Here is a 20,934-nt window from a genome sequence, read left to right on the forward strand (position 1 = left end):
GGTGTGCATCCTGGACACATCCAGTGAGCCCCACAGAAACAGGGGAGCGTCCCCTCCTTTATTATTATTTTTTAAAATGTTTATTTTTGAGAGAGAGAGAGAGAGAGAGAGAGAGAGAGAGAGGAGAGAACGCATGCATAAGGAAGGGGCAGAGAGAGAGGGAGACACAGAATCCAAAGCAGCCTCCAGGCTCCGAGCGGTCAGCACAGAGCCCGACGCGGGGCTCGAACTCACGGACCGCGAGATCATGACCTGAGCCGAAAGTGGACACTTAACCCACTGAGCCACCCGGGCAGCCCAAAAGGCCCCTCCTTTAGAGGCTGAACTCAGGACCCCGTGGGGTCACACATAGAAGAGTCTGCCAGGGTATGTGACACTGACAGCCATTCTCGTCTGACCCTAGAGCTCAGATTCAACAAGGATTGGATTTTTTAAAAGCAGCTCTATGGAGGTATAGTATACATACTCTAAAATGCACTCATTCCAGGTATACAGTTTGAGTCTTGACCGAGGGGCGTGCCTGTGTAACCACCACTCTGATCAAGGTATAGAACATTTCCTTCCGCACACGCCCTCTCCTCCAGTCCAGCGCCCCACGTGGCCGCAGCGCCCAGCCCCCAGCCTCCAGCCCCCAGCCCCCAGCCCTCATCCCAAGCCCCAGCCCCCAGCCCCAGCCCCCAGCCCCCAGCCCTCATCCCAAGCCCCAGCCCCCAGCCCCAGCCCCCAGCCCCCAGCCCTCATCCCAAGCCCCAGCCCCCAGCCCCAGCAACCACCGCTCTGACTTCTGTCGCTGTAGCGGGTTCCGCCTGGTCTAGAACCTCGCGTAAATGGAATTAGGCAGAAGGCGCTCTTTGGCATCTGGCTCCTTTTGCTCAGCATATGGTCGATGACAAGTGTCCCTTTGCACGGTAGGATGTGCCAGTGGCCCACGCTGTGTCTGTGCAATCCGTACGGTGCGTGGCGGGTTTCTGGGAGGCAGAGCCATCCCCAGGAGCACAGAATGCCACCTGCTGCCACTTCCATCCTCCCTTTGCAGCTGGGCAAACAGCTCCAGAGAGAGAAACGCCTCCCCGAGCGTGGAGAACACGCTGGGCAGTTCTGAGTCTAGCATGCAGTGTTCCCGATTCCCCGTCTAGCACTTTCCAGACTGGGCTTGCTGGGAGGGTCACAAGCCCCTCAGCTAGAAGTACGTGACCCCTTACGTAATTTCTAACAGATTTCCATGTCCTTTTGAAAGCATAATCCCATTGACTGGGAGGAAAAAAATCAATGGCCTTTAAAGCGGTAAACTTAAAAATCACATACAAGCTGGGGCGCCTGGGTGGCGCAGTCGGTTAAGCGTCCGACTTCAGCCAGGTCACGATCTCGCGGTCCGTGAGTTCGAGCCCCGCGTCGGGCTCTGGGCTGATGGCTCAGAGCCTGGAGCCTGTTTCCGATTCTGTGTCTCCCTCTCTCTCTGCCCCTCCCCCGTTCACGCTCTGTCTCTCTCTGTCCCAAAAATAAATAAACGTTGAAAAAAAAAAATCACATACAAGGAACAGATGTGCCAAAGATCGCGGATTTGAACCACAGCTGGCTAACTGGCAGGGTGGAGAGAGGGGCCTTCCCTGGATAGAAGGAGCCCAAGGGATCATTCTGCTGCTCCTCTTTCTGGCTCTGTGACCCCACCAGTGGGAGGCCGTGGCTTCCTCACAGGTAAATGGGCCGTATATCACCCACCGCAGGCTCGTTTTGGGGGTTAAGCGAGCTCAAGCAAAAGCACTCAAAATTGTGAGATGCTTGAATTCATGGTTATTGTGATTTTTTTTTTTTTTTTTTTTTGGTTATTGTGATTTTTATCATTAGCCTCTTGGCATCCCCAGGGTTCTGGGATGGTCACCAGCCCTCCTCCTCCCACCAGAGCTCCCTCTGCCTGGGTGTCCTGCCCACCCTTGTGGCTTGAGTCTGGAGTTCCTGTTTGATGCCAGGCTGCTTCCTCTGGCCAAGGACACCTCCGTCCACTTTTCTGCCGGGCAGTCACGCCGAAAGGGCTTCTCTTTACCCCTTGGTCTGTGCCCCTTGGTCGGCTGCTTTGGAGGGTGACCGTGTCCTCCAGGGGGACCTTCAGCAGGAACCCTGTGCAGGCCACACAACCTGCCTTGAAGTCTGACCACCCCAGACACCCTCTGGATTTAGTGCAAATCTGCCTGGCTGGATTTCGTTCTATGGGATCAGGCACACGGATGGAAACTCTACTCCATGTGCTATCCTGGGAGACGCTGAGCTTCCTGAGGGCTGGCCTGGCGGTTTACTGAGTCTTTGAGCCACGGCTGTACTTGGTGCAGTGCTGAGCACACATCAGTTGGTTGAGTTGGGTTGAATCCTACAAGGCGAAGTGCTTTGTCAACATAAAAGTCTTTTGTGCATAAAAGAACATTATAGGGGCGCCTGTGTGGCTCAGTTAAGTGTCCGACTTCGGCTCAGGCCATGATCTCGCGGTTTGTGAGTTTGAGCCCCGCGTCGGGCTCTGTGCTGACAGCTCAGAGCCTGGAACCTGCTTCGGATTCTGTGTCTCCTCCCCTCTCCGCCCCTCCCATGCTCATGCTCTGTCTCTCTCTGTCTCTCAATAATAAACGTTAAAAAAATTTTTTTAACTAAAAAAAAAAGGACATTATAAAGTAAGTAAAGACTACAGAATAGAAGAAAATATTTGTGAATCATGTATCTGATAAAGGGCTGGTATCCAGAGTATATAAAGAGCTCATACAGCTCATCAACAAAAAGAGAATCAACCCAATATAAAGAATGGCAAAGGACTTGCACAGACTTTTCTCTAAAGAAGACACACAAACGGCCCGTGGGTGTTCAATGTTATTATTTGGGGGGATTTCAAATGGTGTGACTTTCACACCCACTAGAGTGGCTACAGTTTTTTAAAATGGAAAATAGCAAGTGTTGGTGAGAACGTGGAGAAATCGGAACCCTTACACACTGCTGGTGGAAATGCAACATGGTGCAGCTGCTGAGGAAAACACTCTGGAAGCTCCTTAGCGAGTCAAAAAGAGATTCACCCTATGACCCAGGGATTCCACTCCCAGATACGCACCCGAGAGAAGTGAAGACGCACGTCCACACAAACTGCTACCTGGATATTCACAGCAGTGTTATCCATAGTGGCCAAAGGGCAGAAACAACCCAAATGTCCATCCCCTGCTGAGTGGATGAACCAAATGTGGTCTGTCCACACAAGGGGATATCATTCGGTCACAAAGTCACATGCCACAACGTGGATGGGCCTCAAAAACATCATGCTAAGTGAAGTGAGCCGGACACAAAAGGTCGCAAGGTTCTGTTTATGTGAAACTTCCAGAAGAGGTAAATCCACAGATACAGAAAGTAGATACGTGGTTGCCAGGGGCTGGAGAAGGGGGTGCAGAGTGACAGCTAATGGGTGCAGGGTTTCGGTGTGGGGTGATGGACGTGTTGTGGAATTTGACCCTGGCGATGGTTGTACAGCTGAAAAACGCTTTGAGTTTTATCTCAGAAAATGTTTTTAAAAATCTCGAAATGGCCATGAGAAGTATGAAGTCTGACCCCGCGCCCCCTGTGGCCACCTGCAGGCCACTGGGTGGTGCACTCGCAGCCCCTTGAACGCTCAACCCTTCCTTTCCGAATGAGGCCCCAGCTTCCCGTGGGGTCAGCAGAGGCCGCCTGCCTGGAGCCGGACAAAGGGTTTGTTTATCTTCTGGGAGAACTGAATAGTGATGGCAACAGCGGATCTGCCATCGAGGGGAAGGCCCAGGAACCACCTCACTTACCTCCTTCCCGTAAACTCCAGCCTACACCCTCTCCCTCTAGCCCTCTACCACCCAGGAAATCTGAGGACAGGAGCTGCCTCCTCTAGGGAGAGAGTCAGAGAGTCAGTGGCCTTGATCTGCTAGTCACTGTCTCACTGATTAGTTGCCGGGAAAGACAGATCCGTTTGGGAAGTGGAACTGGGCAGCAGACAGAGTCATTGCTGAGGCCGTGATGGAGATAATGGCCCCACCACCCCCCAGGATCTGGTCCTCCTGTAGGATCCCAGGACCACAGAAGGCCCCCTGGACCTTCAAGACCCTCCATATGTCACACACACACACACACACACACACACACACACACGCACACACACACATTCAGGGCCCAGGTGGGTGACCGGCTCACATAACCAGAGACCAACCACGCTGACGCCCAGCCACTTCCCCTGCAGCATCCCCTGCAGTATTTGCCTTTTTGCACCGCCCCCGCGCCCCCCCCCCCCCCCCACCAGGCAGCAGGTGCAATGGAAGTCCAATGGCAGCATGTGTGCGGAAGGAGGCTGGGGTCCTGGAGACAAGCAGAGCCGTCTGTTCATTGCACTCCGCTGTTAGCTGTTGAAAGTTGAGAGTCTAGATAGGATCCGTTTGAAAAACTACAATAAGGATTCTGTGGCTAAAATTAAAGACTTGCAAGTCTGTGCCTCAGGGGGCGCTGGGGAAGCAGAGGCGAGGGTGCGGGTTGCCCCAGGGGTGAGAGCGCCCTGCAGGCGGGCGTAGGCGCTGGGTCTGTGATTCCCCCTTGGCCTCCCTTCGTTCGCCAGCTCCTGTGTGTGTCTCTGTCCGGCTGCTCCTTCTCTGTTTCCGTGTCATGTGCCGAGACTGTCGGGAATGTGTGTGGCGGGATGCTGGGTTTGGAGCAAGGCCCAGAGGCTGGTCAGAGCCCTGCTCTGGCTGGCGTGCGTCTTCTGATCCAGGTCTCTTTTTGCTGCTCGATGTGTTTGTTGTGTGCTTCCAGAAGGCCCTTGTGGTCCGTCCAGACGGGCTGAGATCCACACGCAGCCGCTGTATGCTATTCTCCCTCCTTGGAATGGGGGCTCCAGAGCTTTAGAGCACAGAGAGACCTGCTCCCCGCTTCCCCCTCGGCCCCGGGATTCTCCCCAGTGAACATCTTATGTTGCCTTATTCTCTCCTCTGCACCGTTTAGGTGGCGAGATGGGAACAGAGAACCCGCAAGCTGAGCAAGGTCTTCCGATCCCCCTACCTGGCCTGCTACTCCCTGGGCGCTGCCATTTTGCTCCTGAACGTCCTGCGCTCGCACTGGTAAGCGCTTCCCGGGCCGACCGACCGGATAAAGTCCATTTCCATTGGAGGCATCCAGGGCACCTGAGGGGGCAGCCCCTGCAGGCAGTGTTACGCGGGTGGGTGCATCCAGATGCGGGGAGCGTTGCGTCCGAACGCAGTCACCCCCTCCCTCTCTGGGCCATCAGACTCCCATCCGCAGAGGAGTCCTCGTGGCCCCAGGAAGGCGACAGCGCCACATGCCTGGGGTGCAGGCACGGAGGAGCACCGCGGACAAGGCCAGGTGGTCCCCAGTCTCAATGTGTAGACCAAGCTGCTGCAGGAGTCCCCTCCAGGAAGTGTCAGGGCAGAAGGCAGGTGACACTTGGGGACTGGGCCTCACGCAGGCTTTTTACAGCAAGCTGTTCAGCTCATGTCTGGACCTGACGTGTTACCTTCCTGCCAGGAGAACTCATTCCAGATGATAAAGCGCTGCCCTCGGGCCTGGTGGCGGGTGGGAGCTGGTGCTGATGCTCAGACAGGAGGCGCGGTGCCCTGCAGGCCACCCCTGAGCCCAGGGTCCTACCTCCACTGCTCTGTGAGAACCGCTGTGGGCGCCACACTGGCTCGTGGACTGAACATGGCCCGTGCGGTGCTGGTAAAAATGAGCGATGATGGCACAGGAGAATTGCAAGGTCCAACTTGTCATGACAGATCAGAAGCCCTGGTGGCCCCGGCCCCCACGTGGGAGCGATCACTGGGGAGCCGAGTGGCGGCCGCTCGCCACGTTCCCCACGCCCTGCCTTCCCCTGTGGGCCCTGGGGAGCGGAGGGGAGGCGTGGGCGTGATGCCCCATTTGACTCGTGGCCTTTGCTTCTTTGCCTTTCCGGCTGCCTGTCATCTCCTTACTTCCTCCACTCCAGGCCAGGCCAGGATGGCTATCCCAAGGGTCCTGGTCTTCAGAGAGGGCGTGGCCCCTGCCCTAGATTAAATGACACTGGAGACACTTCTCCAGAGAGGCCTTATTCCCCGAACAGAGGGGCAAGGGGCTTGGCTCGAGGCCCTGCCTAGGGTGCCTCCAGGCCTGCATGGCCCGTGTGCTGACCAGCTTCCAGGCCCTCTGACCCCAGGGAGCGTTTTCACATTTGTAGTCTCCGAGCAGAGAAGGGTTCCATTGTATAGATGAAGAAAGTGAGGCTTGGCAGGAAGCAATGGTTTGTTCGAGGTTTTCCAGCTCACGGAGCCTGATGTGGGCGGGAGACCAGGCCGCTTCACTCTGGACAGCAGCTTAGGGAGAAAAGACCCCATTCACTTAGGAGGTCACACTGCCAGTGCGACCGTGGGCTGGGTTCATGGGTGTAGGAGGGGTCAAGGGAGGGGGGTTGGTCCTATTTGCCTACCCGTGCTGAGTGGGGTGTCGCCCCTTAAAATGGAAGGGGGCCCTGGGCTGCCGTCAGCTGGGCAGGAGTCAGTAGCACATTTGAGCCCAAGCTGAGAGACCAGGCCCCCTCTGGCAGATGGGGGGCTTGCTTCTCTGTGAGCCCTGCCCCAGGGCTGCTCTCTGGATTCCAGGCACACACTCCCAGGGCCGGGAGGAGGGCCGGTCACTGTGGTGAGGCCGAGGAAGGGTAGAGGGCTGGAGAGAATTTGCCCTTGTCCTGGCTCCCTGGTCTCAGTGCATGCTGGGTCCCCACCAGGGCCTGCACGTGGCCCGGGGAGGGCTTGGGCCCCACGGCCCTCGGCCCAGAGGCAGCAGACCAGGTGTCTCCAGAAGCATCCGTCAGTGCCCTGAATTGCTACCATCCCTGAGCACCAGGCTCGGGCAGCCGTGCCGGGCTCCTACCGTGGCTCCCCACGCTTCACCACGACCCTTTGGGGGTGGGTATGGGAGCCCACGCGTCAGCTGGGGGCCAAGGCTGGTGAGCGGTTGAGCCAGGAGGCAAGCCCAGCTGACTCGGACGTGCTGGCCCCTCTCAGGGAGCCTGTCTGTGTCTCAGTGCCGACTTCCCATTTTCCCGCCCACCTTGGTAACGGAGCCTCTGTCTCACCCCTTGCTCAAGCCGGTAACTTGGGAGGCATCCTTAATTGTTTGTTGTTACTTCCCTGCTCGGTCCAGCAGCACACCTAGGATCCCCCCTGGGGATCTATCCTGGATCTACGCTGGGATCCGGACTTGGGATCTATACCCTGGGTCCACCTCTGAGATCTACCCTTCTCCCTTCTTGTCTCTGGATTACGCGGCATGGAGGCCCTCGGGGATCCTGTGGGAACGGACGTCAACTTGTGTCAGCCCTGCCTAGCACCCCCATCCCGCTCCCCTGTGCGGTAAAGAATGACACCCGGGTTCCTCACCTGGCCCCGGCCGTGTCTGGGTCACCTCCCCCTTTCCCCTGGCAGGGCCCCTTCCCTGACTCTTCCTGCTGCCTCATTTCTGTCAGGTCTGGCCTCTCCTCCTGCCTTAGCTCCTGGCATCCATAGCACCTCCCAGCTGCACCCCATGTGTGGAAGCCCCAGTGCGACGACCCGCTCCAGCCACTTGTTGGTCTCCGGGGCTCCGGCCCTTCTCCCACTGCCCTTCCCTCTGCCAGCTTGGTGATCGGGTGGGTGGGGCTTCCAGAAAGGCTGGTGAGAATCCTGGCAAGACCAGCTCCTGCCCGTAGTCGACAGCCCCCCCACATTATCCCTAGCACCCCTTTCCACACATGGCTTCATTTGATTCTTCGAGGTGTGTTCTCTTTTTCTTTTGTCGTAAAATACACATAGCATGACACCTGCCACTTAGCCATTTTAGACTGTATACAGCTCAGTGACGTTTAGTACACTCGTAATGTTGCACAACCACTTTTGGCTAATTCCAGAACTTTTTCACCCCGAACGAAAACCCTGTACCCATGAAACACACGTCCCCTCCCCCCCACCTCACCCCAGGGCACTGGAAAATCTGAATTTGCTTTCCGTCCCTATGGATTTGCCTGTTCTGGGCATTTCCAATGTGTCTGTTCTTATCTGTGTGGAAGCCACAGCTTCCGTGGTCGGGGCAGGGCGGGGGTCGGGGGAGAGCAGCAGTGAGGTGGGGTGGGGGGTAGAGAGCACATAACAGCACGTGCACGCAACTGAATGGAGCTCAGATCACGTGGCTGTCAAAGCCCTGGGCAGGGGTGGCAAGAGACCACTGAGCTGCGGGTCTGCTGGGTGGTCAGGGCCCCGTGGCCGCTGATGGGTGGCGGGGGGGTGGGGGGGAAGGCCAGGCATCCTCGTCAGCCGGTCTGCCCCAGCCGGGCAACCAGAAGTGGTCTGGGGGCTTCGGACAGGATGAGTAGACTCCTTATCTGGAGGCCATTAGCGCTGACCTGTTTGTGAAGGAGAGGGAGGCCTGACGGGCTGGGGGGCCTCTGTTGAAGCCCCCTCCCTGCCAGCTGCATCCCCTGCACAGCCAGTCTCAGTGGGAGCCTGGTGACCTGGAGCCAGGGTGGCAATGTGTGGACAGCCAGGCGGGGCCCGGGCTCCCCGGGGCTGGCACTACAATTGCCTACCTTCCGCCAGGATCGTGGCCTCACAGCAGATGTGCAGGTGCACAGGGCATCAGGGGGCCTCAGGTATATTGATCAGTCACTCAATGGAGCTGTATTCCAGGACCCTTCAGAATTGCCTGAGGTCTGGTGAAAACAGGGACATGAAAGTATGGGGACGGCCGAGCAGGTGACTTCCACTCACAGCATGGGGCGCACCTGCAGCAGAAACGGGGCTGGGGCCGGGGCCAGGGCACCTTCTCCCCCTCTGTGTGCTAGTTGCCCCGGGGGCAGGTGCACGGCATGCACGGACTGGCCAGATTGGTGGGTGTCAGCACGTGTGGCTCTCTGTCCCTGTTGTCATCTGTGTGCCAGTCATTCCTGAATCCAGGGCCCTGCTGGAACCACTCACAGGATGTGGACAGGGCAGGCCCGATGGGCAAGTGGCCACGCAAGGGCGCCAGCAAATGGGGCAGACGGGGACAGTTCCCTGCAGCGGAGGGCTGTCAGAGGGTCCAGTGAGAGCGCGGCTGAAAAATGGGGTGGGGCCTCCCTGGGGCTCCCGGGCTGCGGGAGGACTCAGATCCCTGTTGCTGTAGGGCCGCGGTGCTCGGCTCCTAGTGTCCCCACTGCTGCCGGGAATGTGGTCCTCCCCACGGCACAGTGCTTTGACTTCTTCCAGGCCAGCAGAAAAAGTCTCTTGGACTTCTCTCTGCCCTCCAGGCCCTCTGTGAAAGGTTCCCCAGTACATCCCCACTTGACCAGGGTAATCTCCTTTCCAATGAACTGTAATTACATCTGGAAATGCCCTCACTTAGCCCCATCAGGAAGTGATGCCTTGGTGTTCAGAGGGCAGTCCACACCCAGCGGGAGGAATTCTGCGGGCCGGTACTGGGGAGCCCCTTGGAGGCCTGCCCACCCCGTGGTGGAAAGGAGTTCTAGGCGGCGGGAACAGGTGGGGCAGGTGGGGTCAGCTTTAACTCTGCAGGCTGGGGAAGGGCCTTGGTTAGACGTGGGATATGGAGCGGAGGTTTCTCCAGGAGGAGGAGGCTGGGGCAGGAGGCAGGTGGAGACGGAGGCCAGAGCTGGGGAGGAGCCAGAGGTCCATGCAGACTCAGAGTCCTGTGATGGGGCAAGTGACTGACGTGGGAATGAGGGGGTCCCCTCAGACACCTTTCATCTCGAATGCCTAGAGTTCTGTGTATCTTGCCTGGGCCCAGGGGAGCTGTGGGTGGGGCCTGTGTCGGGACCTTTGGAAACAGAGGCCTGAAGCCCCTCAGTGCAGGTGGGAGAGCTGGAGAACTGGCTGCTGACCAGGAGGGGGGCCGGGGAGTCTGGGTTAGGCTACTCTGAGGCACACGGGGCCTGGCTGTTGGATTTCGAGGACGCTGCATCTCAACAGGTTAGGTCCAGATATTGGGGTCAAGGCCCAGGTAGTGGGGGCCGAGGACCTCCAGCTGGCAAAAGGAAAAATAAGGCAAAAATAGGGCCCTGCCCCCAGCACCACCGCCCGCCCACCCCTCTGCCCCCTGAGGCCCACTAAGAGGCTGGTTGTCGCCTGGGCTCCTCCCCTGCCCCACCCCGCCAACCGCTCTGTTTCCTGATTTGTAAGATAAGACAGACCCTCTCTTGGCTGTGATGGGTTTTGGAGACACTCTGAAAAGGTGCTGTGTTCATCAAATGTGCGGGATCAGTACAGCATCATAGCCCTAAATCCTAGACACCTGATGACTTTTCAAGGGGTTACGTAGGAGAACATTTTTGTTTTGTTTTGCTTTAGCACTTGTAGGTTTATTGTATTTTATTTTTTAAAAGATTTTTTTTAATGTTTATTTATTTTTGAGACAGAGACAGAGCATGAGCAGGGGAGGGGCAGAGAGAGAGGGAGACACAGAATCCGAAGAAGGCTCCAGGCTCTGAGCTGTCGGCACAGAGCCCGATGCGGAGCTCGAACCCATGAACCCCGTGAGATCATGACCTGAGCCAAAGTCGGATGCTTAACCGACTGAGCCACCCAGGTGCCCCTTGTAGGTTTATTTTAATGTGGTTTAGGAAAAAAATAAGTCCGCGCACCAGACGCCAACGTTCATGAATCGTTTTGCTCAGCGTGGCTGGACCCTGAGGAGCGCGCTAACCTAAGCCTGAAAGGTAGACTGTGAAGTGAATCGCCGTTCAGGTTCGCCTGGAGAACACGTGAGGGCGTCCTTGAAGGGCTGAAGTTTGTCAGCGCTGGTCAGTTGCAGACAGACATGGCCACCAGCCGGTCTCTTGGCCGAGCCGGGTGCCTGGGGTGTGGTGGGGACACAACGGGCTGCGACACCCTCTCTCCGCCTCCACTCTGGGTTCCGGGATTTCAGGGGAGCAGAGCACAGACATCCTCAAGTCACACGGGTGACCGAAAGCTCAATCCAGGTTTTAAAAATAGAACCCAAGACAAATGAATGAGTCTCTCCACTCCCACCCCCGGTGCAGAATATTTCCAAAGGAAATTGCCTCCTGTTATTTCATTCTATTATGAAGCGTGGCTCATAGAGCCACTCATCCCTCCATTAATTTTCCATAGGGAATGGACTGTGCCTTCCCGGCTTAATGGAGGATCTAGAACACGACGGATCACCTGACTGGGGCCGGGCCCTGCCCTTCCAGGAAACCTGACGCCTGTGGTCCCAGAGAGCCCGTGGGCCGGGCAGTGCACAGGGCATCTGCATAGAACCCTCGGGAAGGGCCTTGCCTGCTTTCTCTGCTGACCCCAGAGAGAATGGCCTGCAGAGCTTTGCGGGGAGTGGGTGCTTGGAAGGAGGAGCTTGGAAGGTGCTTTCCGCTGGCCCCTTCTCTTCCTCTCTTCCCACTGGAGAAGGCATGGAAAAGGAGCCACACGTGGACAGAGGCCCGGGTCCAGTCTTGGGCAGCTGCCCAGCCGCTTCAGGGCCTTCTGCCCATCACTGGCCCTAGATCTTCCCTTTGTTAGGAATCTCCATCTGCTTCCAAGCAGATGGCTTCTCCTGCAGGGTCATCCCCCTGGGAAGCTGCTTCAGGCCAGCACATCAGCGAGAAGTTTCCATTTTCATCGCTGCCTGTGCGGCATGTGCTCAGAGCCAGGCGACTCACGGGCTTCTTGGAGGATGTGAGTGAATTCTGGTGGAGGAACCAGAGCCAGCCCGGCGCGGAGCCTGAAACCGAGGCCGGATTCTCTGGAACCCCGTATCGGTCCCCTCTGGGCGGTGGCTGGGCTCCCTCGGCCCCCCGGGCCCCCAGTACTTGCCCTCCTCCTGCAGTAGCTGACGAGGTCCCCTGCTCTGCTCCTCCCCGCCAGTGACTTCCCACTCACCAGAGCACATTCCAGACGACCCCAGGGCGCGTCTCTTCCGCAGGCTGCTTTCACACCGAGCTCCTGTGCTGGGCTCTGCCCCCAGCCTCTGCCTGGGCTGTTCCTCTTTCTGGAATTCTCTCTCTGCCCTTCTCCTGATGAATTTCTTCATCGGATCCCAGCTCGAGCCTTGCCGTGGCCTCTCCTAGGCCCGTCAGGTGTGCCTGCCCATCCCGTGGCGCCTGGTGCTTCATCACACGGTGTCACCCTGCGTTCACACCTCTGTCCTTCCCACTGTCCGCAAGCCCCATAGGAGAGCCCGGCATGTCTCACGCTCACCAGAGTGTGCACAGACATCGGTTGCAGCTCCACACAGGGCGATGAGGGGTTACCGTCACCATCTACAGAGGCAAAAGCCAAGGTTCGGGGCACCCAAGTCTGAAAATCGGTGCCGCTCTTTGCCAGGGGCTCTTTTATTGGGCTGCCATAAGGTGGCCCCCCCCAGAGCACTCGAGGCAGATGGGTACGCTGGGCTGGCCAGGGGGAGCCCGCTCTGCCTCATTTCCCTCGGTTTGGGGGCCAGGGGGCACCCCAGGCAGGGAGGAGCAGGTGCTAAACCTGCCAGGGGCCAGGCGGGGGGGTTCACTCGAGCCCACAAGAGCACAGAGGCCTGAGCATCACCCCCACCCACCCACGTACATACTCCGTCTCTGCTGGGTGTGCAGGTGAGCCCCACTCGGGGTGGGGCGGTCAGCCTTACCAGAGCCCGTGCCCTCCTACGCACAGGAGAGGTGGGGAGGGTGCGGAGGCTGGGTGGGAAGCTGCCTGTTCCATGGCCTCAGCTGCTGGGTCTGCGGGGCTGAAGGTGTGCCTGCGTCATGGGGCTGCCCAGAGGGTGAGGGCTGCTGGCTTCCCAGAAAGTCAGATGAGGGCAGAGAGGGGTGGGGCATGGGTGTGGTGACCACGGACAACAACAGGGTGTGCGTGACCCTGAGCCAATCCCAGCGGCTTAGCCTGGACCTTCGGGGTGACCCTGAGCCTGGGCAGCAGGAAGGCTGAGGGAGGGCGGTGGTGGGTGGAGAGCCGGGGGTGTGGGCAGCGTGACCGGTGTATAGGTGTGCTTTGACATACGTGTGCCGCTGTTTGACAGGTCACCATGCGGGCCTCTGTGTGCAGCGGGAGGGGAGGTAGTGGGTAGCGGGTGCTGCTTTTCCTTCAGTTGATGTGAACCATAACCCGTCCTGTCTGGTGCGTGCCAGGTGCCTGGGAGATACTTGAGCGAAGCAGAAGCAGCCTCTGTTCTCTAAGAGCTGAAAGTAGTTGGGGAAGAGAGTTCGAAGGGGGTGGTTTTTTAGCTCAAATAAGGATGGTTTTACAATAATTTGAATTTCCCAGTGGAATGAATGAGTGAGGATGGTGAATTTGTTCTGCTTGAAAGAGACTTGCAAACAGAGGTACCTTGTGACGGATGGATAGATACAGGATAGACTGATAGATGGATGCATGGTGAGTGGATGGATGGGTTGATGGAGGGATAGATTGATAGATTGAGGGATGGAAGGATGGGTGGAAGGATGAATGGATGGAGGATAGACTAATGGATGGGTAGGTGGATGGACAGATGGATGGATAGATAGAGGATAGTTGGATGAATGGATGAATGGATGGATGGACAGATGGATGGAATGATGGATGGACAGAGGATAGACTGATGGATGGGTGATGGGTGGATGATGGAAGGATGGGTGGATGGATGGATGGATGGATGGAGGATAGACTAATGGATGGGTAGGTGGATGGATGGAAGGGTGGATGGATAGAGGCTAGACAGGTGGATGGATGTGTGGGTGGGTAGGTAGATAGTGAGCTGCCCAGCTAAGAGGTACCTAGTAAAGAGTGAGTACAAGCAGTTGTCCTGCATGAGGCAGGAGAGCCCCATGTCTGTTCTGAGTGTTATGATCATGGGGAGTGGTAAGTATATGTTAGTGGTCCACGCATGCACTTGCTCCCACACACATCCTTTCCTTTGAGTATGCCCCCCCCAGTGCCAGCTCCCCACTAGTGAGGCAGACCCTGAACCTTGCTTCTATGCATTACCATGAGCCCAGTCACTTTGCCCTGCCTGTACCATACCTTCCCATCTTCAGTAGCCAGTTGGAGAACCTGAACTTCCAAACCCACGAGCCCAGTCCCTTCCCCCCTGTTTTCATCACTTGCCATTTAACAAGGCCTCCAATGGCTTGGCCCCAAAAGGAGCTTGATGGGGGCATTTCAGAGGTGAAAGGAAGACATTAAGGGGCCTCTGAGGTGCCACCTGGGATGCAGCCAGCCCTGCCCAGGGACTGTGGAGGCCGCAAAGGGGGCAGAGTGTGGCCCAGGCTTATGGGCACTGTGTCCACTCTAGGGGCGTGCGATGCCACCACCACACGCACACTCTGCCAAGTGCCAGGGCACATGGGCACAGCCAGGGGCATGCATCTTTCCTGTTTTGAGCCACATTTGCCTCTGAAGTACTGGTTCTAACTGGACAGGCATCAGAGTTTGCAAACTGGTGGTCTCTGGGCTGAATTGAGCCCGCTGTCACACGGGAGTCTAAAGCAGTTGTCATTGTTGCCTATTTCTAATAATCAGAGTATTTTACATACAAGTCATGATTTCTGGCTTCTTAAAAAATAAAAAAATTTAGGAGGGCCCAGGCTCCTCATTCTGGTCACTGGTGGCAGGAGGGGGATGGGGGCTGCAGGGGCAGGACGGTGCTCTCCAGGAGCACCACAAGCCACCTGCAGCCTACCTCACTCATTTGGGTCACCGGCCTGGCCCCAGCAGGCTCTGAGACCCCTGGACTGGCTATTCTGGGGGTCACCTGGGAGACAGAGGGGGGCAAGGCTGGGGGAGCCCCTCTCCCCGGCAGTGATCTCCTGACTCTCCCCCCAGCTTCACGCAGGCCATGCTGAGCCAGCCCAAGATGGAAAGCCTGGATAACCCCACGGCCTACCGTGTGGGCCTTGCGCTCCTGGGAATAGGCAGCACGTTTGTGCTTTCCAGCTTCTTTGCACTGGGCTTCACCGGGACCTTCCTAGGTAAGACCCCGAGGACTGGGGGGCACGAGCAGACGTACCCTGGGCTCAGTGGGGAGCAGGGGCTGGGTGGCCGACCTCCCTGCCCTCTGTGACATCTTCGTGGGGTGCACAGGAGGACCTCGCCACCTTCTTGCTCTGCCACTAACTCTGGGGCTCAGGGCGCCTTCCCTCCACCAGGCCTCTGCCTGGTCAGCTTGGGAAGCTGGGCTCTCCTATCTCATCCAGCTGGTCGGCCGCCAGGCCAGGTGGGATTTCCGCTGGCTGCATTTGGGCCCCAAGCCAGGGCTGGTGCGGGTCTGGATCGGGTGTGGCACAAGGGGGTGCTGTTCCTGCTCTGCATTTCCCACTGCCTATGGCTCAGGTGCTTTTGGGCTGGGAGCCCAGTGCTGGCCTAGCTAGAGGTCCTCATGACCTCAGCAGCTTCTAGCAACTTGGAAGCCCAAGGAAGAGAGCAGCCGGGGAGGCTGGAAGAGCAAGGGCAGTCTTGGGGCCAGGAACGGAAAGGAGGAGGCGGCCCACAGAGGGGGCCCAGCAGGCAGCCGGCATGTGGGAGGTGCCCGCCCCTCTGATGGGCTGATCTGGGGGGTCCCGGGTCCTCGCCAATCTCAGCCCCCAGCCCACTTCATAGACCTGGCCTCAATTTCCTCCAGTGCCCAGGGATGTCCCCGGCACCCTCCTGGTTTGCCTGGGTCTCTCTATCCACAGTCGCCTGGGGCCCCGGGGTACTGCAGGCTGCAGCGGGGAGCCTACAGCTCTAAAGGAGCTTGTGTTCACAGGCGGACGAGACCTCCGGGAGCGGCGTGTGCAGGAGGCCTGTGCCGAGGCCCGGCCTGGGCCTGTTGGGCACCTGTGGCAGTGGGGCCCGCAGGTGGTTTAGCGCCTCGTGCTCAGGCCAGAGCTTTAGGGTGCCCGGTGCTAGGGGAGGGGCATGCAGGCAGGAACCTGGGAGGAGAAGGTGGGAGCTCCTGGGTCTGCCAGGTGGGGGTGGGGCACTGGGCCAGTGGGAAGGAGGCCTGGGAGCAAATAGCAAGTTCCGGGACAGGGTGGCAGGCAGGTTGGCCGGGGTGTGTGTGTGGGGCGGGGGGGGGGGGGGGGGGGGGTGGCGGCGGGGGCGGGGGGGGGAGAGGCAGTCAGGCAAGGGCTGGAGGTCGGGTGGGGGCCACATCACATGTGTCCCCTAAGGCCATGCAGGGGCCTGAGGCTTCACTCCTGGGCACGTGGAGGCCATAGGAGGGCTTGGAAAGATCTCATCCCAGCAATGAGGAGGTTGGACTGGCTGGATAGTGAGGTGGGGACAGGGAGGAGGTGGGGATCACGGTGTAGGCCTCACAGAGCCGGGGCCAAGGGCCACAGAGGGAGGGGGACCGCCGTCCTGTCCAGCCCAGGTCCTGGAAGACCAGGAGTGAACAGCCCCGTGGCATGCGGGCCTGGCACAGGTGTGGGCACAGAGCTGGGAAGGAGCCGGTGGAGCCCCAGATAGCGTGCGGGGCAGGACCTGGTCAAGGCCGTGTGAGGCGAATCGCCCAGAGGAGCCAGGCAGGGTGGGCGGGCAGTGGGAAGGAGCCTGACAATAGCAGTCACCGGCGGCACACCGCCACCCAGAAGAGACGGCCGGAAAGTGCCGCTGGGCTCTGGATGTAGGGCACAGCGGCCACTTCCCTCCTGTGAGTCAGCCCCAAAGCGGGTTTCTGTGCCATCCGCCTCCAGGCCCGCAGCCCCATTTCCTGCCTCCTGGGAAGAAAGCCTTCCGCAGCCCCCCGGCAGCTCCTGTGCCCCCGCACCCTTTGTCCCCAGACAGCGGACTCCCCTGCCTGCCCCTGCCCTGCTTCTGCCTCGGATGAACAGCACTGTGCCCGTGGCGGTGTGGGCTGCCTACCGGCCAGTGCCAGAGACCGTGTCCCTGGGCCTCTTGGAGCGGCCTCAACGTGAGGCCTCGTCACCGTGTCTCGGAGGGGTGGAGGATAGGCCTGTCCGGGGTCGGCCATCTGATGGTCATGCTCTCCACCGCGACCAGCTGCTCTGGGCTGGCTGCAGGCCGTGGTGGGCAGCTGGGGTGGAGAGGCAGAGCAGGCCCCCCGGATCCCTGGGGTGGGAGGAGCTCACCCAGGCTCCTACTGGGTGAGAAGGGAGGATCTGGGGGCAGAAACACCGGGTAGCAGGCAGGGAAGGGCCTCTTGCAGGAGGTGACATCAGCTGAGGGAGAAGTGCCCAAGGAGGAAAGATGCTCACTAGACAGAGCAGGGAAAGGCATCCCAAGCAGAGGGAACAGCATGTGCAAAGGCACAGGGGAAAGGAGCAGATGGGGGTGTGGGAAGGCTCAGTGCCTTACCCCTGTCAGGACCCTGTGCCCTGTGAGGTGTCTGCATGCTGGTGACCCGAGTGGACCCGCTGCTTGGGGTGTCCCTTGACCCAGTACGCTGTACAACCTGCTCCTTGGCTGGGCTGGGGCCTCCTGGAGGGCAGACCCGTGGTGCCCACCCTGGGGGCCTCCCTCAGTAACTGCGCAGCCAGGCTGTGACCCTCCGGTCCTGCCCCAACTTGTCCACAGGCGATTACTTCGGGATCCTCATGGAGGCAAGAGTGACCACATTCCCATTCAACATCCTGGACAACCCCATGTACTGGGGCAGCACGGCCAATTACCTGGGCTGGGCCATTATGTGAGTATCGGGCCTTCCTGCCCGCCCTCCCTGCCTCCTGAGGAAGATGGGCCAGCCTTCTGTCATCTGTGGAGCCGAGGTGTTCCTTGGGACTTTCTTCTCCATGGAAACAAACAACATCCTAGAACACGGGTTAGCGAACTTTCTCTTGAAGGGCCGGAGAGGCGGGGCTCCCAGGCCATAGGCAGAGCTCGGATGCTCAAAAGCAGCCGCGAGCCAGTAGGTAAATGAATGGCTGTGGTCGGGGACCAACACCGCTTCATTCTTGGACACTGTAATTTGAATTTCATAGAATTGTCATGTGTCATGAGATAGTCTATTCTCTTTTTTTTTTTTTAACCCATTTAAAAATGTACAAATCATTCCTGGCCCACACACCACAGACTGCCAACCCTGTCCTGGAACATTAGGGCTGGCAGGTCCTGAGTGACCGCCAGGGCTCATGCTTCACCTTCACGCTGTCCAGCGGCCCCAGGTGAGGAGGCATAGGGGGCGCTGTGCGCTCTGGGCCTCAAACCACGCCCCCTCCGGAGCACTTCCTGTTTGTCCATTTTCTGCGTTAGGGCTTCTTCCGTGGGCAGTTTTTCAGTAGAAAGCGTTCTGCTTTTATTGGACGCTCGAAACCACGTGCCTAGAATGTTGCAGGGGCTCCCAGAGACCAGAAAGGTTCCAGGACATCAAGGGATGAGTCTCAAATGGTGGCGTGTCGGGAGCGGGATGTTTCCTCGCGACCCCTGCCTTCAGGTGCAGCCCAGATCGGAGCGCTGGGCTCTGAGTGCAAGGCGCTAGAGGGGGACCTGTGGGTCTGGCAGGGACCTGTCCCCCTGCCCCAGCCCAGCCCCTCTCACCTGACTCAGGCAGTGGGAAAGTTCCATGCCCCTAGATTCACTCAGGACACAGAATGTCTCCCTAGGCCCCACCCTGCAGCCTCTTGATTCCTGCCGGGGCCGGCGCACCCAACATTCCCTCCCTTTTCCGTTCCTTTCCTCTGAGAGCTCCTTAGAGATGCGCCATTGCCTGGGGCTGCCAGACGCTGACCCGGCAGGGCTGCTCCAGGCCTCCTGCAGCCCATCTGTCTCCCACCAGGGGCCCCACGGCTGGGGGAGCACTGGTGGGCCCGGGGCAGCAGGATTCCTGGGGGCCCTGGGCACCGGGGCCTCCTGCTGTCTCCGGGCCCCCACCTTCCCAACCCCCTAGCCCGAGTGGGACACCCCACTCCCCAAGGTGCACAGCCGGTTCCCTAGGGCCAGCCCTGCCATCACCTCGGGCTCGGGGCCAGGCATGTGGCTCAGTCTGGACCTCAGCCTCCCCGTCTGCAGAAGGAGAGGATCCTTTCTACACAGGGCTGTTAGGGTGTCAAGGTCAAGAGTGTGAGAGCACGTGGAAAGTGGGGAAGTTTCGTGTGGGTGTAATGGAGAAGGGGTACCCCCTTGGCTCACGCTCCAGGGCCCAGTGTGGGGGCTGTCCCGGGGGGTGCAGGCCCCTGCCCCCTGGCCCCATCCTCCTGGGCCTCCTCCCCAGCTCCTCGGGTGCCTGACTTATGGGTGGGGAGGCTCTGCTCACTCCAGAAAACCAAACCAGGGCCCGTGCGTAAAGCTCCCGGAGGGCAGATTTCATCTTAGCCCCAGAAGGGTCTCTGGGGTTGGCATCTCCACTGGGCAGTGGTGAGGGGCGGCAGACCCCTTGGCCCTGCAGGACGATTGGAATCGAGTCCACAGAATGGAGGGTGGGGCCTTCGCTGTCCCTGCTGGAGCACCCAGACAAAGAGACAGGGTGAGGCCCTGGGCGGAGGAGAGTGGGCAGGGCAGAGGGTCTCCGCACGGTGCACACAAGTCCCGGGGCCCCCAGCCTGGGACTTCTGTGAAGGAGGCAGAGCGGGGGTCACAGAGCCCACCTGGGGCCGTGTTCCCTGCTGGCTCCCCGGCTCTGTGTGGCCCCATGAACTAGTTTCCCTCTCTCCTCCCGGCCATCTGGATGCTGTAGCCCGGCCCCTGTGGAGCCTCTGGGATCAGAGGTAACTGGAAAAAGCGGGACCAGCTGGACAGCAGATGCACCCAGGCTCCTCCGTGTGGCGGTCACCGGCAGGGAGCCTGTGAAGGGTCCCCTGGACGCTCCACATGCAGCTGGGGGTTGGGGGGCCCTGGACCCGTTTCTAGAAAACACCCTGAGAACACTGTCACTGGAGGGCAGTCATAGCATTTGTCCCCCGCCCCCCCCCCCCCCCCCCCCACCAGAACATCGTCCTCTGCAGAAAAGGACATGCTTGGCCACTCGGGCAAGTCTGAGAGGCCGGATGTTCTTTTCATCCCTGCTGCGTCCTGAGCCGGGGGCCGGGGACATGAAAAAAGGGAGCGTGGGCCCCCCTTGGAGGACCGAGCCCTACCGGACAGGCGGTCAGCCGGCGGTCATCGGGTCAGGACCAGGACGGCGGGGGCCCCGGTCCGAGAGAGAAGGCCGGGCGCGGGAGCTGATAATGTGTTCTCCGCAGGCACGCCAGCCCCACCGGCCTGCTGCTGACTGTGGTTGTGGCCCTCATCTACATGGTCGCCATCCAGTACGAGGAGTGAGTAGGCCCGCCGTCACACACGAGGAGTGTGACCGGCCGAGCGGCCGACAGGAAGCTCAGAGCGGACCCAGTGGGGCCTGGGGGGCCGGGCAGGCGGTGACGCGGCAGCCCGGGCCTCCTGTCCACGCTGCCATGGGGGGCACGGCCTGGGACGGTGGCATCACCCCCGAGACCTGCTGATAGAGCCCCTCCCCCTCCCCACAGGCCCTTCACCGCTCAGATCTACCAGCAGAAAGCCTCCTCGTCCCGCAAGAGGAGCTGACCGGGCCTGCGGCCACTTCACTGAGGGTCTGCCGCCCCGGCCTGCCCCGAGTGCCAAGCCCTGCGGTGGGGAGCAGAGCGACTGGCCGCGGCTCCGTGTTTGCGCCTGATGAGGGCCGCTCAGTGCCTTGGAAACCTCTGCCTTGGGGGCCCTGGACACGCTGCCGTTTGGCCACTGAGCCCCCAGCCCCGCTGCCCCCAGAACATCCTAACTCAACAATAAAGGCACCCTGACGCCAGCATCCCCTTGGGCTCTCTGTCCGGCCAGGTGGGGATGGGGAAGGAGCTTGGGGCTCCTGGGAAGGGAGCATTCCCCTGAGGGCTCCCGGCCAGGCTGGTGTGGCCCTCCTTCTGCCCGAAGCCTCTCAACCCCGAGGCCAGCATCACCGTCCGCACTCGGCAGGGCAAGGACTTGCCCAGATGTTTGAGCTTCCTGTGCCTCCCGTCTCACCCCCTGCCCCAGCACCCCGTCTTCCGTCCCTTTCCTTTGGGGACCC

General features: G+C 59.5%; 1 protein-coding gene across 7 annotated transcripts in view; it reads left to right on the forward strand.

The window, feature by feature from the left end:
• Window positions 1–20,679, forward strand: part of PEMT (phosphatidylethanolamine N-methyltransferase) — a 99,541-nt gene extending 78,862 nt beyond the window's left edge. For all 7 annotated transcript variants that reach the window (XM_047832466.1, XM_047832461.1, XM_047832462.1 and 4 more), the window contains 5 exons: window positions 4,981–5,096; window positions 14,805–14,950; window positions 17,499–17,610; window positions 20,099–20,173; window positions 20,381–20,679. In XM_047832466.1, coding sequence (XP_047688422.1) covers window positions 4,981–5,096; window positions 14,805–14,950; window positions 17,499–17,610; window positions 20,099–20,173; window positions 20,381–20,438 — 507 coding nt within the window. In that variant the 3' untranslated portion in view covers window positions 20,439–20,679. The remainder of the gene's footprint in view (window positions 1–4,980; window positions 5,097–14,804; window positions 14,951–17,498; window positions 17,611–20,098; window positions 20,174–20,380) is intronic.
• Window positions 20,680–20,934: the final 255 nt, after the last annotated feature.

Source organism: Prionailurus viverrinus, chromosome E1 (genome assembly GCF_022837055.1).
Source record: "Prionailurus viverrinus isolate Anna chromosome E1, UM_Priviv_1.0, whole genome shotgun sequence".
In the NCBI taxonomy this organism is placed as follows: Eukaryota; Metazoa; Chordata; class Mammalia; order Carnivora; family Felidae; genus Prionailurus; species Prionailurus viverrinus.